This window comes from Apodemus sylvaticus, chromosome 16 (assembly GCF_947179515.1).
Source record: "Apodemus sylvaticus chromosome 16, mApoSyl1.1, whole genome shotgun sequence".
Lineage (NCBI taxonomy): Eukaryota > Metazoa > Chordata > Mammalia > Rodentia > Muridae > Apodemus > Apodemus sylvaticus.
Window position 1 is genome coordinate 65,147,398 of NC_067487.1, and position 16,971 is coordinate 65,164,368.

The 16,971-nt window shown below is 45.6% G+C and overlaps 1 protein-coding gene and 1 pseudogene across 6 annotated transcripts in view; both read left to right on the plus strand.

The window, feature by feature from the left end:
• Window positions 1–16,971, plus strand: part of Sv2c (synaptic vesicle glycoprotein 2C) — a 185,536-nt gene that overhangs the window by 104,518 nt on the left and 64,047 nt on the right. For all 6 annotated transcript variants that reach the window (XM_052159624.1, XM_052159619.1, XM_052159620.1 and 3 more), the window contains one exon: window positions 35–186. In XM_052159624.1, coding sequence (XP_052015584.1) covers window positions 35–186 — 152 coding nt within the window. The remainder of the gene's footprint in view (window positions 1–34; window positions 187–16,971) is intronic.
• On the plus strand, window positions 501–4,212 carry LOC127667081 (heterogeneous nuclear ribonucleoprotein A3-like; annotated as a pseudogene).

The following is a 16,971-nucleotide window of genomic DNA, read 5'->3' on the forward strand; positions in this document are numbered from 1 at the left end:
CCCAGTCTCATGTGTCCTCTGCACTTCTTGACAGGATTGGAGGCGCCATTCCCACTGTATTCTCCTACTTTGCTGAAGTCCTGGCCCGGGAGAAGCGGGGTGAGCACCTCAGTTGGCTCTGCATGTTCTGGATGATTGGCGGCATCTACGCTTCCGCCATGGCCTGGGCCATCATTCCCCACTACGGTAAGGGCCTTCCCTCTCTGTTCTGAGCTCTGGCTTGGGGGGCAGTACTGTCCTCTCCAGTGTCTGCCTTGGAAGGTGGAAAGGTCTGTATACAGTAAGACTGTCACATGGTTCTTTGGGCATATGGATGACATAGAGAGACTCCTGTAATGTTCTTGCACAGTGATTTCAGGTCACCCCATTGCTGCCTTTCCCTTAGCTGGGACTCCTTCAGTCTATCCCATCTCTGACACTGTGTGCCTACATTCATGTAGGGAGCAGGGCTTGGGGGAAATTGGGGGCGCCTCTGCTACTACTTGTTGGGCACAGGGGAAATGGGAGCGGGGGAAAACCTGCATCCCACCAGAGTGCGTTGTCTCTGGCTGCGCAGACGCAGGAGAATGTCGCGCACCATCACCACCACCCCCACGCTGCCGGGTGGGCGTCTGGCTGTGAGAAGCCATGGGACCCCAATCCACGGGGTTGGGACCCCAATCCACGGGGTTGGGACCCCAATCCACGGGGTTGGGGAGGGAGCAGTCCGGGCCCCTGGACGGAGGCCAGGAATGACAGGTTTTCAGTTCTTGTTCTCAAGCATCACAGGATGCCACAGGATACTGAGGAAGAGCTGATGTGGGGGGTGGGGGGCAGCTGGGTCAGCCCCGGGGCCAAAGGGGAAAGGAGGGGGAGGCTTGCTGGGGTGGCTCCTGCGCGGGTGAGTCCTTGGTCTGGTCTGGCGGCTGGAAATGCTGTGAGGCAATCTACTGTTTTAAAGCTTTATTGTAGGGGAGTCCAGGCATGACCACGTGGAGGCCATGGCCACGTGGAGAGAGCGGCCGGATGCGGGGAGGGGGTGGGAAAGGGAATAAGAGATGGGGAGCAAGGGGACAAGAGACAGAACAACAGAGTGAGAGAGTAAGGGAATAAGAGAGGGGAGGGGGCAAACAGCCCCTTTTATTGTAGGCCAGCCTATCTGGCTATTGCCAGGTAACCATGGGGAGGGGCTTACCTTCATGTTGCCAGGTAACCGTGGGGAGGGGCTTACCTGGATGTTGCCAGGTGACTGTGAGGATGGAGTCCAGCCAGACTACTAAGGGCTGGGACATGGCCCTACATGACTGATGGCCACAGAATTATAGAGTTGAGGGCCTCGAGGTATCAGGAGCCTAGTGTCTGGGGGCGTGGCTCACAGTTTGTCCCTTGTAGAACTCTCCACTGACACATTCAGAGTCAGGTCCCACAGGTTGAGGACTCAGTCCTACACAACTGACCCAAGGCTTCAGATGCCAGCTGCAGGTCCAGGCCCCCTGTGACTGACCAGCTAGAAGCCTGGCCTTTCCCCACACCCCTCCTCAGGCTCCCCACACCCCTCCTCAGGCTCCCCACACCCCTCCTCAGGCTCCCCACACCCCTCCTCAGGCTCCCCACACCCCTCCTCAGGCTCCCCACACCCCTCCTCAGGCTCCCCACACCCCTCCTCAGGCTCCCCACACCCCTCCTCAGGTTCCCCACACCCCTCCTCAGGCTCCCCACACCCCTCCTCAGGCTCCCCACACCCCTCCTCAGGCTCCCCACACCCCTCCTCAGGCTCCCCACACCCCTCCTCAGGTTCCCCACATCCCTCCTCAGGTTCAACAGGTTTCTAGAATAGCTCACAGATGTTGGGGACACGCTACTTTGAATTCCGCAGTTTATTACCAAGGATGTCACAGGTAGGCTCGGATGAAGATATATGGGGAGGGTGAAGAGCTTCCATGCCTTCTCCAGGCCCACCATTCTCCCGCACTCCATGAGTTCAGTAGCCTGAAGCTTCATCGTTCATGGGCGTGATCTGTTACTAAGCCAGTCTTTAGCCAGAGAACAGCGTGCATAATTGTGGTGTGTCTTTCTGGTGACCAGCTCCACCCAGTCACTCAAAACTTACGTCATCTAAACAAAGACAGTCCTACCACCTAGATAATCCCAGAGGATGCGGGGCTCTGTGTCGTGAACTGAGAGTGAAGTCCTGCCTATATTTGCTATCAGGAATCACAGTATTATAGACAGTGCCAACATTTTGCTGTTTGTAGCTGCCACTATCACTTATTTGCTATAGTTATCGAGCTGATCAGGGGTCAATTCCCACAACATTCAGGGGGGACACAGACCCTCCACAGGGTATTACCACAGTGACCACATCATCCACCACTGGCATTTATAGAGATGTGACTACCCATCACTCTTGAGACATCACACCTTTCAGATACACAGGGTGCCCAGTTCTGTGCAGCCCCTGACTGCCTTCGGACGCTCAGCTGGGGCAGGAGCAAGAGTCCAGCTCACAGACTGTGATCTGCAACACGGAAGCAACATGGCCTATGCCGACTCCCCAGACCCTCGCATCGGTTTCTCCTCAGCATGTGCTGTTCCTACCTCTGTGAGCAGTAAAGAGGCTGTGTCCTGAGCAAGGTCAGGCTCAGAAAACACAAGTTTCACATCGTTTCATCTACAAACAGTGAAGGGCAAGAATCAAAAGAAACCAGGGATCCAAGCCATTAAATAAGGAAGAGGACGGGAAACCAACACTCCTCCCCTCTCCCCACCTATATGTATGTGCATGTGTGCTTGAGTGTGTGTGTGTGTGTGTGTGTGTGTGTGAGAGAGAGAGAGAGAGAGAGAGAGAGAGAGAGAGAGAGAGAGAGAACAGGCTGACATTTGGGAAGTAGAAATACTGTATAAATTAAATCTACAAGGGATGTAGCTTGGTGCAGAGTGTTGGTCTCGCATGTGTAAGGCCCTGGATCCAAACTCCAGCATTGAAAACCAACAAACAGACAAAAACAAAACAGTACACAGCCCACTCCTGGTCCTTTCTAAAAGTATGATCAGCTGAAACAAACTCGGTTTTAAAAACCCACTTTCTGCTCTTCCTCTCTGTCCCATATGGAACTCAAGTTGGAAGAGGAAAGTCCAGTCTCAAACTGAAGGACTATGATCCAAAGAAAGCAGAGGAGCTAAGGCAGCACTCCATTGGTGGTCTGAGCTCTGGAGTCACAGATGATAGTTTAAGGGAACAGTCTGAGACATGGGGCACACTTACAGACTGTGTGGTAATGAGATATCCCCAAACAAAACGTTCCCGAGGTTTTGGTTGTGTGACCTACTCTTGTGTTGAAGAGGTGGGTGCTGCAATGAGTTGCCCGGGCACACAAGGTTGATGGGCGTGTGGTGTAACCAAAGAGAGCTGTTTCTGGAGAGGATGCTGTAAAGCCTGGTGCCCATTTAAGGGTTAAGAAAATTTTTGTTTGTGGTATTAAAGCGGATACAGAAGAATATAATCTGAGAGACTGCTTTGAAGAGTATGGCAAGACGGAAACCATAGAAGTTATGGAAGTCAGGCAGAGTGGGAAAAAGAGCAGATTTGCTTTTGTAACTTTTGATGATCGTGACACAGTTGATAAAATTGTTGTTCAGAGATACTACACTACTAATGGGCGCAATTGTGAAGTGAAAAAGACCCTTTCTACGCAAGAGATGCAGTCTGCTGGATCACAGGGAGGTCGTGGAGGTGGGTCTGGCAACTTCAGGGGTCATGGAGGAAACTTTGGAGGTGATAGAGGAAACTTTGGTCATGGAGGAAACATTGGTGGAAGAGGAGGCTGTGGTGGTAGAGGTGGTGGATATAATGGCAGCAGAGGTAGTTATGGAGGTGGTGATGGTGGATATAATGGATTTGAAGGTGATGGTGGCAACTATGGTGGTGGTCCTGGTTACAGTAGTAAAGGGCGTTGTGGAGGTGGTGGACCAGGGTATGGAAACCAAGGTGGTGGATATGGTGGTGGAGGAGGAGGATACGATGGTTACAATGAAGGAGGAAATTTTGGTGGAGATACTTATGGTGGTGGTGGGAACTATAATGACTTTGGAAATTATAGTGGACAGCAACAACCAAAATATGGACCCATGAAGGGAGGCAGTTTGGTGGAAGAAGCTCAGACAGTCTCTATGGTGGTGGCTGTGTGTGGATCTAGAGATGGGCATGGTGGATATGGTAGCAGAAGATTTTAAAATAAAACAGAAATGGCTACAGTTCTTAGCAGGAGGGAGTTCGAGGAGTTGTCAGGAAATCTGCAGGTTCCTTTGAGACGGTCGTCCCGAATGCATTAGAGGAACTGTAAAAATCTGCCACAGATGGAACGATGACCCTCAGTCAGGAAAGTCACTGCAGCTTAAACAGGAAACCCTTCTTGTTCAGGATTGTCATAGCCACAGCACTGTAATGTCAATTAGATCGATGAACATTCCTGAGGTCTTTTATCTGTTGTAGCTTTGTCTTTGTCTTTTTCTTTTTATTACATCGGGTATACTTCACTGTAAATTGTGGTAGTGGTGCCGGGAATAAAAAATTAAGGAATTTTGACTTTTCTAAAAAATAAAAATAAAAACACATGTTCTTATATTCTACTTATTTTTCTTTTGCAAAGCGGACAGTTTTTCTTGATAAAGCATAATTTTGTGAGGGTTCCGTCAGACACACATGTGAGTATTCTGAGGTGCTATCCTTTGCTTCACTGTATTGAGTACAACATGTGTGCTGTCTCGGTCTTCCCTTTGATAAACCTAAAAAGTTAGGTAAAGGTCAAAATTGTATTTAACAAGAACCCAAAATCGAGACATGAGTTGTCTTGGTCTGCAGAGGGCTTCCCTTTACTGAGCGCTGAAGTGGTGAATGGTGTGTTAGCCAAGTGGTGGGCTTTTCATCTCTAGATTACAGTTGACCTCAGCACCTCAGCCCCCCTCAGGGCCTCTGGTTGTAGCACAGCATTGAGTCTAGGCACTTCCGCCTCTCAGCTCAGAGCAAAGTCCAACCTTACTCACCGTGGTTCCCAGAGCTACTGCTGCTCCACCCACCGCAGCCTTTGTGGCGATTAAAATGAGGTGCTGTGGCCAGCAAGATGGCTCAGTGGCTAAGCAAGCACTGCCCTGCAGAAGATCTGAGTTGCAGCACACACCTCAGACAGTTCACAGCTGCTTGTGACTCTGGCTCCAGGGCTACCTGGCATCTCTGGCCTCTGTGGGCACTGGTGATATTCTTGTGCACGTACCCCCACCACAAACGAACACATACACATAATTAAAAATAATAGAAGTAAATCTTTTGTAAAAGGTACCGTCTGAGTGGGCAAAACTGTAGCGCCACTCGTTATTTGTACATGGTAAGAAGGAGATAACTCTCTCTTTCTCTGTCTCTCTTTCTCTGTCTGTCTGTCTCTGCTCCTCATTCACTCCGCTGGTTCTCTCTTTCCTTCCCTCCATACCCCTACTTAGCTCTCTCTCTAAGCCAGCCTTTTCCGGCAGGTTCTCCCTCTCAGGACACCTCCAGGCTGGAGCTCCTTGCAGATCCCTTCTGGCCCCTCCCTTCCCTACGCATCTCTCAGCTTCTCTTCACCAGGCTTTACTGACTCTCTTAGATTAGCTTCTGCAAGCCGCTCACCTATTGACTTTTCTTTTCCTGCTAGGGATTCAGCTCCTCCTATGCTTCCTAGCCCTTCCCTTCTTGCCCCTGTGCACAGCCCGGCCTGCGCACTTTTTTCTTTGCCAGCCTTCAGTGCCTGACACCCAGGGAATAAGCACACGTAAGCTCTTTCATTTTAATATCAAACAGAGCAAACTATTTCATCTATAACTAGCCCATCTATCAAAGCAAATCCATCTCTAGCTGGAATGTCAAAAATCACTGTGTGAAAGGTGAGAATTTAACAAAATAAGGTATCTGGGGTTGGCTATAATTGTGATGTGGGTTGAACCTTGAAAATCAATGGCCTGGATAGTAAATCAGTCATGGGATACTAACATCTTAAGGCCTCTTTAAGGAAAGACTTTTTGGAAGTCTTTCCAAGACCATAAGTGTGGAACTAACAACAAATCATCACAATCAAGGCCCATCTGCCAATTAGAACCAATGGGTTGGGGCAGGGGATTGTTTTATAGACACCCTTGCTAGATTCACTGTTGGGATCTTGGCTTTGAAGAGTTTTATTTGCTTTTTAAAAGCTAACATTCAAGCCAGGCTGTAGTGGCGCAGGCCCACCTTTAATCCTGGCACTCGGGAGGAAGAGACAGGCAGATCTCTATGAGTTCAAGGTCAGTCTGGTCTACAGAGTGAGATCCAGGACAGCCAGGGCTACACAAAAATAACCTAGTCTCAGGGAGAAAAAAATCAAAAGTCCCTAAGCTGAGGTGTCTGCAGGTGAGGTTGCTTCACAACAGCTTTCTCAGGGGCGCCCCTCACAGAATTGCTTAGCCCGGTGCTTAAGAATTGTGCACATTGTTCTGTGGAAATTACACCTTTCCATAAACTTTTTCTACTCCCCACAATCAAATTGGATCCCCTAAGGCAAGTGTTATTTTTATTCTTATCCTTTCCAGCGCAAAGTACGAACAAAAAAGTACAAATTATATATAGTTCATGTTTACAACCTACCTTTGTATTGTGCAATGTGGCTAATCCCATAAAACCTCTTGTCATGACCTGAGTTAGATCCCTGGATCCCCTAGAGTGCAAGAAAAGAACTGACTACACAAAGCTGTTCTCTGAATTCATTGTAAACCAAGGTGTACCCAGATACACACACACACACACACACACACACACACACACATAATGCCATAAAATAAAGGAATAAATGCAAAAAATATTTTTAAAGAAAATAGACAAAGAATTAAATGTTTAGGGGGAAGCGTTATATTCTAAATGGAAAGTCTGCTTTGTCTGAAGGACTCTGAAGCCCATAGATACACGAGCAGGCCGGCTGCTCCCCTTCCACCACTCCATCCTCTCTCATTGGTGCAGGGCTGTGTATGGGGAGAGCTCGGTGCCATGACTTGAAGTTAGGAATTGACTCTCAAGCCAACAGCAGGGTTTAGTCTGGAGGGACGGTGTGGATGATTTGGCCTCCATGTTGCAAATAAGTAAGTGCACACACACACACACACACACACACACACACACACGTGGGTGGCTCACACACAGAAGGCTCACTTGGCTGCCCCGAGTCCAGATGCTTCTCTTCTGCTTCCGGGGCACAAGCATCAGTAGGGAACCTGAGCCGGAAGTCATTGAGATACAGGCCATGGTTCTATGCAAGCCTCTGAGGCAAAGCACATCTTAAGTTTGCCCCAAGGCTTCTGAAAGGATTCCTGAGCAGTTAGATACAGCAGCAGAGGGGGGTTGTGATGGCTTCATGGCCTGGTAAGTTAAGACATGAGTGCTAACGGTGGGAGGTAACAGCCAGATAACGAGATCAGCCTAGGCTTGAACCGGCATTCTGCGTTCACTCAGTCCTGGGTAAGGTCAAAGTTTTACCCAGAGCCAGGGAGTTGCTAATCCCTGAAGGTTTCCAGTATAAAGTCACTCACCTATAACCCCAGCACTGAGCAGGGCTGACACAGAAGGACTGTCGTAAGAGCAAAGGCCTCTAGACTACATAGTACATTTAAGCAGAGTTAGTCAGTCTACACAGTGAAGCCCTGCCTTGCTCTCCATCTCTTCTCTTCCCCTTCCCTCGACTCCCTCCTCCCCTCCGCCTTCCTTCCCAGCACACTAAGTCCCAAGACCTAGAACAGCAGGCTTTGCTGTTCTCAAGCATCTCTCCTATTCCATCTTCTCCTACACTGGGGAGCTGCTGTGCTGCCTGACTCACTCCTGGTGGCCAAAGCATTGCCACTAGAACAAGGGTAAGGGCGGGAAGACAGCAAAGCCAGGGAGTGTGTCCTGGCCTCAAGCACTAGGTGCCCATAACAGCCACAGGCTAAGGGTACAGCTACCCTGGGCACCTCCTCTCAAAACCTGACCCCAGTGGAAACTGGCTACCAGCACATAAAGGAACAGTCCAGGTCTCCCTCTGCTTCAGAAGTTGTATTGTCATAATTGTCTAGATTGGTGGACTACAGTATGACTTATTGTATTATGCTTATGTTAGTGTTGTCCTTGATGTTCATATTGCTTCTCTCTTTCTGCCATGTGAACTCTGGGAATCAAACTCCAGGCTCAACAGCAAGTACCTTACCCGCTATGCCATCTCCCAGGCCCTAGGTTGAGTCCTTTCAGCACCTGTGACTCACAGGTCAGGAGCTTGCAGGTGGCTCTTTGTTCGTACCATTTTCTTAGATGTAAACCCAGAAGAGGCTGGACCCTGTGTGCACCTAGTTCTACACTCCTGAGGCACTTTTTTTGAGGTATTACCTTTGCTTAGTTATTCATTTAATGTTGTGTGTATGCACTTGCACACACACATATATGTAATAGCACATGCACACACACACACACACACACACACACACGTGTAATATAGTGCATATGTCAAGCACAGACAACAACTAACAGGAGTCCCTTCTCTATTTCCGCCATGTGGGTCATGGACATGGAAATCAGGTCAACAGGCATCTTTACCAGCTGAGCCATCACCAGACCTCTTGAGGCATCTTCACGCTGTTTTCTGTGGAAGCTGTACCATGCGTACCCTTACCAAGGCTGTCAGGAGTTTCCTCTTTCTTCCCCATCCTCAGCAGCACTCCTTGATGCTTTAGGACAGCAGCTCTAACTGAGGTGATGGTCTCTCAGTGAGTGTGGGTGGAAATGAGCAGGATTTTCAGAAGCAGATACAGCTCAGATGGAAGAGTCCTCCACACCCTCCCCTCCTTCCCCCTCTGCACACTCTCCGGTAATGAGAACTCATCAGCGTTTAATGGAAACCCAATTACCTTCAGGGGAAATGAAAGCTGGGCTGAATCATCACCCTGGTCCTCCCCGCTGAAGCTTTCAGTGAGGCTGGGACGCGGGGTGATGCTTCTGCACTGCAGTGCTGTCCGTTCCGTTACACTCCCTTGTCACTGTGCTCTCTTGTAAACTCGGATGTGCATCGGATGGGCTGTTCTCTTCTGCGTGTACATCCCAGCGAGGAGCCAGGATGCTCGGTTAGCTACGGGAGAGGATTTTTAGCATGAAGAGCTTTGGCCCCAAAAGCTCATTCGCAGTGTACTCAGCAGCCGAGAGCCAGCCCCACGGGCTGTATCTGGCTCTTTGTTCATTGCGAACATCAGAGAAGCAAACGCACGTGTGTATGGCCCAAATTCACTCACCACACCATCCCCTTCAACCACAGAGAGATGGTGGCCTGGAAAATCCACATCTTCCCAAGGGTGTCCAAATTACCCTGTCCTTGGATGAGACCCATACGTCTCTCTCTTACTGAGGAGAAAAGGAGAGGAGACCACAGCTGGCTAGGGAGGGGATAAGGAGTTACCCTTTGACTACAGAAGAAAGGAATTGTGACCAGCAGTCTGTATACCACTGCCCCCTTGAGCTCTTAAGCCTCTAAGTTCCCCGTGGGAACTGCCAATGAGCAATTAGAAATTGGTAACCATGGTAACTGTCATGGTTTGAATATTCATGACCCAGGGAGTGGCACTATTAAGAGGTGTGGCCTTGTTGGAGTAGGTGTGCCACTGGGCATAGGTTTAAGACCCTCATCCCAGCTGCCTGGAAGTCAGTCTTCCACTAGCAGCCTTCAGATGAAGATGTCAGCTTCTCCTGCACCATGCCTGCCTGGATGCTGCCATGCTCCCACCTTGATGATAATGGACTGAACCTCTGAACCTGTAAGCCAGCCCAAATTATAAGTCTTATAAGACTTGCCTTGGTCATGATGTCTGTTCACAGTAGTAAAACCCTAAAAAACTAAGACAGCAACCCTAGCATATATCCAGTCATCAAAGTGGCAACTACTTCCAAGCCTATTGGTGGAGGTCTCAGGTATTTGAGTGCTGAGGCAGGACAGTTGCAAGCATATGACTTCACTGAGTGATTTGAGGCCAGCCTGGGCAACTTAATGAGACCCTATCTCAAGAACTTTTAAGTAAAACAGGGCTCAGGATATAGCTCAGAGATAGAGTTCCTACCCACTGAGCAAAACCCTGGGTTCCATCCTTAGCATCACAGGAAAACAGGCAAAGCGGCAGCAAGGTTGGCTGTGGGATTCCCTTCCTACCTTAGATAACTAGGATGTCTGTACTTAGTGTGTGCACAGAAACTACAGAGAAAGGGCAAGAACGATCCAATGCACAGTTACCCAGAAGATGGGAAGGGGAGAAAGAAGGACCTAACAGTTCAGACAAAGGAAGAGAACCAGGAGAACATAACACTGTAAAACCCCAGTGACCTGGAATGCAAGGAAGCCACACTCTCCACTCATGTGCATGGGACGAATTTGCTTCCAATGGACACATAAAACAAGGGTGTAAGTTGTGGTTTTCTGCTCTGATGCTGACATGAGGCGTCGTATGCCCCTGAGCTACCTGCCGTCACCGCTTGTTGGCACTAGAACTTTAAATCCAGGCTCTCATCCTTCCCGCAGTTAGGTGGGATCTACAGATCTCTTTCCAGAATAATGCTTTTACAAGCAAAGGTGGAATAACAACAAGTTACAACTAACAGGAAGAGAACCGGAATATATGGGAACACCTACATATACACAGATATATGGGTACCTAGTAAGTAGTTGATCAGTAAAGCTGGAGAACCAAGTCCAGGAGACAGCAGGAGTCAAGAGAATATTCTCTCTCTTTTTCTTAATATTTTATTTATTGTATGTATGTGAGTACACTGTAGTTGTCTTCAGACACACCAGAAAAGGGCATCAGATCCCATTACAGACAGTTGTGAGCCACCATGTGGTTGCTGGGTATTGAACTCAGGACCTCTGGAAGAGCAGTCAGTGCTCATAACCGCTGAGCCACCTCCAGCCCCAAGAATATTCTCTCATGTGGCCAACATGATTTATCAGAAAACTAAAAAGGTTCTGAGGCCAAAATTCTGCCATGTGAGCGCTCAGTATCACAAGCATCCTTTGGTTGGTGTAATTTTTCATTAAGTTGTGGGGAGTTGTTTCCTTTGTGAGATACAAGCCTCTGAGGAGCACTTGCTTCAGTATATTGTTAGCGCCATAGGATTTCATTATGGAAAGCTTACCCTGCATTTCCTTCAGATAAGATGCTTCATTCATATTGATGTGTGCCGGGTACTGTTTGAAAGGTGGGTATCATTCAAGTAAACAAGGACTTTGTATGTTGGTTTTAGAGTACATCCTAGGTTTTCAGGATCCCAGCCAGTGTATTTCAAACTTATTTGGTCCTCAGATCATAGGTGACTAGACAGCTAAGTCCTCTTCAAAGTAAATGCGAACCTGAACCCAGCCAGTAGACTAGAACTCCCAAGAATCCTGGAGAACTTGACCTCCAGTAGAAAAAAGTAGGCATTGTCTTCTGTTGTGAACATTCAGAGTTACTGATGTTGGGTTTTGCCTTAAGAACAAGTATTTCATTTTGTAGTGTGAATTTTTCTTTTAGGAAATGAGCAGCGCGCTAGAGAGATGGCTCAATGGTTAAGAGCACTGGCTGCTCTTCCAGAGATTCTGAGTGCAATTCCCAGTAACAACATGGTGGCTCACAGCCATCTATAATGGGATCTGATGCCCTCTTCCGGCATGCAGGTGTACATGCAGATAGAACACTCATACATAAAATGAATAAATAAATCTTTTTTTAAAAAAATTATTGGTTATTTTGTTTATTTACATTTCAAATGTTATCACCCTCCCAGTTTCCCCCTAAAGCCTGCCCCCTCCCCCTGCCTCCACAAGGGTGCCCACCCACCCACCCACCCACCCACTCCCACCCCCCTGCCCTATCATTGCCCTATGCTGGGGCAGCAAGCCTTCACAGGACCCAGGGCTTCCCCTCCCATTGATGACAGACAAGGGAGGCCATCCTCTGCCACATATACAGCTAGAATCATGAGTCCCTCCTTCTGTATTCTTTGGTTGGTAGTTTAGTCCCTGGGAGTTCTGGGCAGCCTGGTTAATTGATATTGTTGTTCCTCCCATGGGGTTGTAAACTCCTTCAACTCCTTCAGTCCTTCCCCTAACTTCTCCATTGGGGTTCCCTAGCTCAGTCTGATGTTTGGCTGCAAACACCCATCTCTGCATCCGTGAGGCTCTGACAGAGCCTCTCAGGAAACATCTACTTCAGGTTCCTGTCAGCAAGCACTTCCCAACATCAGCAAGTGTCTGGGTTTTGTGGCTGCACATGGGGTGGACCCCGGGTGGGGCAGTCCCTGGATGGCCCGTCCCTCAGTCTCTGCTCCACCCCTTGTCCCTGCATTTCCTTTAGACAAGAGCAATTCTGGGTTAAAATTTTGTGAAGCATATGTCCTTGTTGTATGTTGGAGCATCTTTTGAGTATATGGCCAGAAGTGATATAGCTGGGTCCTCAGTTAGTACTATGTCCAATTTTCTGAGGAAATGACAGACTGATTTCCAAAGTAGTTGTACCAGTTTGCAATCCCATCAGCAATGGAGGAGTGTTCCTCCTTCTCTATATCCTTGCCAGCATCTGCAGTCACCTGAGTTTTTGATCTTAGCCATTCTGACTGGTGTGAGGTTGAATCGCAGACTTGTTTTGATCTGCATTTCTCTGATGACTAAGGATGTTGAACCTTTCTTTAGGTGCTTCTCAGCCATGCAAGATTCCTCAGTTGAGAATTCTCTGTTTAGCTCTGTACCCCATTTTTATTAGGGTTGTTTGGTTCCCTGGAGTCTAATTTCTTGAGTTTTTTGTATATTTTGAATATTAGCCTTCTTTTGGATGTACAGTTAGTAAAGATCTTTTCCCAATCTGCGGACTGTGTTTTGTCTTATTGACAGTATCCTTTGCCTTACAGAAGCTTTTCAGTTTTATGAGGTACCATATATTGATTGTTAATCTTAAAGCATAAGCCATTGGTGTTCTGTTTAGATGTTTTTCCCTGTGCCCAAGTATTCAAGGCTCTTCCCCACTTTCTCTTCTATTCAATTCAGTGTATCTGGTTTTATGTGAAGATCCTCGACCAACTTGGACTTGAGCTTTGCACAAGGAAATAAGAATGGATCAATCTGCATTCTTCTATGTGCAGACTGCCAGTAGAACCAGCACCAGTTGTTGAAAATGCTAGGGGTTTTTCCCATTGGATAATTTTAGCTTCTTTGTCAAAGATCAAGTGACCATAGGTGTGCGGGGTCATTTCTGGGTCTTCAGTTCTGTTCTATTGATCTACTTGCCTGTCTCTGTACCAATATCATGCAGGGCTTTTTCTTAAAGATTTATTTATTTGTTCTATGTAAATACATTGTAGCTGTCTTCAGACACAGCAGAAGAGGGTGTCATATCTCATTAAGGATGGTTGTGAGCCACCATGTGGTTTCTGGGATTTGAACTCAGGACCTTCAGAAGAGCAGTCAGTACTCTTATCCTCTGACCCATCTTTCCAGCCCTATTATGCAGTTTTTATCACTATTGCTCTATAGTATAGTTTGAAGTCTGGGATGGTGATTGCCCCCGAGGTTCTTTTATTGTTGAGATTAGTTTTTTATATCCTGGATTTCACTATATAAACAAACTCAAAGAAAAAAAAAAACATGATCATCTCACAAGATGCTAAAAAACCCTTTGACAAAATACAATACTCATTCATGCTTAAAGTATTGGAGAGATCAGGAATTCATACAATAAAAGTAATGTACAGCAAACCAATAGCCAACATCAAACTAAATGGAGAGAAACTCAAAGCAATCCCATTAAAATCAGGGACAAGACAAGGCTGCCAACTCTCTCCCTACCTATTCAATACAGTACTCAAAGTTCTAACCAGAGCAATTAGACAGCAAAAGGAGATCAACAGGATAGTAATTGGGAAGGAGGAAGTCAAGATGTCACTATTTACAGATGATATGATAGTATACATAAGTGACCTCAAAAATTCTACCAGAGAGCTCCTACAGCTGATAAACAACTTCAGAAAAGTGGTAGGATATAAAATTAACTCTAACAAATCAGTAACCTTCCTCTACCTAAAAGATAAAAGCCCTGAGAAAGAAATTAGAGAAATGACACCCTTCTCAATAGTCACAAATAATATAAAATTTCTTGGTGTGACTCTAACCAAGCAAGTAAAAGCTCTGTATGAGAAGAAATTCAAATCCCTGAAGAAAGAAATCAGAGAAGACCTGAGAAAATAGAAAGATCTCCTATGCTTGTGGATTGGCAGGATTAATATAGTAAAAATGGCCATCTTGCCGAAAATAATCTATAGATTCAATGCAATATGAATTAAAATTGCAACTCAATTCTTCATAGAGCTAGAAAGAACAATTATCAAATTCATTTCAAATAAATAAATCTTAAGAAAGAAAGAAAGAAAGAAAGAAAGAGAGAGAGAAAGAAAGAAGAGAAAGAAAGAAGAGAAAGAAAGAAGAGAAAGAAAGAAGAGAAAGAAAGAAGAGAAAAAAGAAAGAGAAATGAGCAGTAATAACAAGTGCTGGTGACAACACAGGAGAATTGTCTTTTACAAATTGCTAAAGGGAAAGCAGTTTAGCCCTATCACTGCGGAAAATATACTGAGAGTTTTTTAATAAGTGAAAAGAAAACCTAACATATAACCCAGAAACTGCACTCCTGGGCATTTCTCCTAGAAAAATAAAAAATGAGGTTTGTGCAAAATAACGTTTACCTGATTGTTTATAATGTCTTAATTTGTGATAGCCCAACCAGAAACATCTAAAATATTCTACAGTGCATACACTGCTATTCTATGATATAAAGAAACAAATGATTGGGTGCAATAGCTTATGTTTCTCAAGGTTATTTTGCTGAGTGGGAAGGTCTATACCAAAAAGCTTGTTTATATAACTTTCTAGAAATGGGAACATGGAGGTCAAAAGAGAATGGGGTGTGAGTATAAAGAGGTCACCTGAGGGCAATCTTCACATTACTAAGATATTTTAGTGTCTTGATTTCTGAAGTAGTTACATAAATCTACACCTGATAGCATAATGTAGGACAATCGGAGCCCTTTGCACCAGCAGGTTCCATGCCTGTGGAGTCAACCAATCCTAGACCGAAAATATTCAGGAAAGAGTGAGTCTGTACAGATTGTCTACAGATTGTTTTTTCTGATATTCCCAAGTAATACAGCATAACAAGTAGTTACGTGGCATTTGTGGCATGCTATATATTTTAAATAATCTAGAGATGATTTGAAGTTCTCAGGGAGATATGTATAGGTCATGTGCAAAAGTTATGCCATCTTTAAACAAGGAGTTTGAGCATCTGTAGATTTGGGTGTCCACAGGGTCCTGGAAATCATCCTCCACAGATGCAAATTGATGGCTGAGCATATGTCGTATCACTAGCTTCCTGTCCAATGTTTCAGACTCAAGTTGTATAAGTTTAGCTACAGTGGGAATTTGGATGAAGGCTATGTGTGATTTCACATACAACTTTATGTGAATCTACAATTGTTCAAGATAATAAAAATTGAGTGCCTACATTTTTATATATTATTAAATATACCTATTATACCATATTTTTGTATACATTATTTATTCTAATGATTTTGGGAGTAAAGTTTAAAACAAACCTTTTTGCATTAATAGGCAATCTATGGCATAGAAATGTTTCCCAACACGGACAGTAGGATGTTAAAAATAATCTTTTGAACCTCATTTCTCCAAAATGATACTCTAGATGGAACATAGTTAAGAGAGGCTTTCCGAAATTATGAGACAGAGGGTGTGTGGAATCACTGTACCTACAGTATCTATCTCTGGCTGATGGCATCATGCCAAGCCTAAGGTCTAAGCTTCATTTTCTCTAAGAAAATCTATCTACCTGCAGGATTCTTTATTATTTTAAAAAATATTATACCTAGGAGTTTATAAGAAACAGAGAGACTTTTGTATCATGCACTTCATAGCACACAGTGTGGGAAATCCTCACCAGACCTGTGTTTCCTTCGAAAGCCTTCTGAGGTCTTCCCAGTCCCCTTCAAGCACATCCTGAGAATGGAGACCTCCTCCCTCCTTCCTTTAGGACTCTGACCACACTCTTTACCATGCAGCTTTAGCTAGCTTCTGACTCCAGGTTACATGCCAGCCTTTAATCTGCTCAGCCTCCTGTTTTATAAAATGCTACAGACTCGAAGACTTATATGGCAACTTCTCTGCCAAGTTATCAAGGCTAGAAGTCCAAGACCAATGTCCCAAGAGGGCTGGTTCTGGTGAAAGCTCTCTTTCTGCTGTGCAGACAGGCCCCTTCTTAGTGCACCTTCACATGGCATGGGTGGCAAGATCTCTTCTTATAAAACCACACTCCTGTTTGGCTAGGGCTCCATCCTTAAGACCTCTGTAAACCTTAAGGGTCCTATATCTTCAGATATAGTCATATTACATATTACAGCTATATATTATAGTACAGCATTTAAGCTATAAATTTAGAGAAACACAATTGGACCATAACAGTATTGAGCATAATCTTAGCAAAAGAAGATAAAAAAGGAGAGAGGTTGAGCCCTCCAGATGTTAGAAAACAACTCTACCTTCCAAAGACACTGGACAATAGTCTTTTTTCCTAATATTTATTGCTATTCAACACAAACTGCAAAAGCTAATTTGATAATTATCTTTCCAAGGTCTTGCTGCACTTGTATGGTCCATAGAACTTCCTGCCACCTTTCTATCCGTACTTCCAATTTTAGAGTAGACAAAGCACATACTTATGTGAGGTTCAGTCAGAACTCTCTGAGAACTGTGCTAAAAACACCCTTGCTTGGCTGAGTTCAGCATTAACCTAATTAGATCCCTCAGCCAAGGCTTACAATTAGCATCATTATCAAGTCTTGGTAACTAACTGCTTTGCTTCTAAGTGTACTTCCACCTGGAGAAACATTAAGAGCCA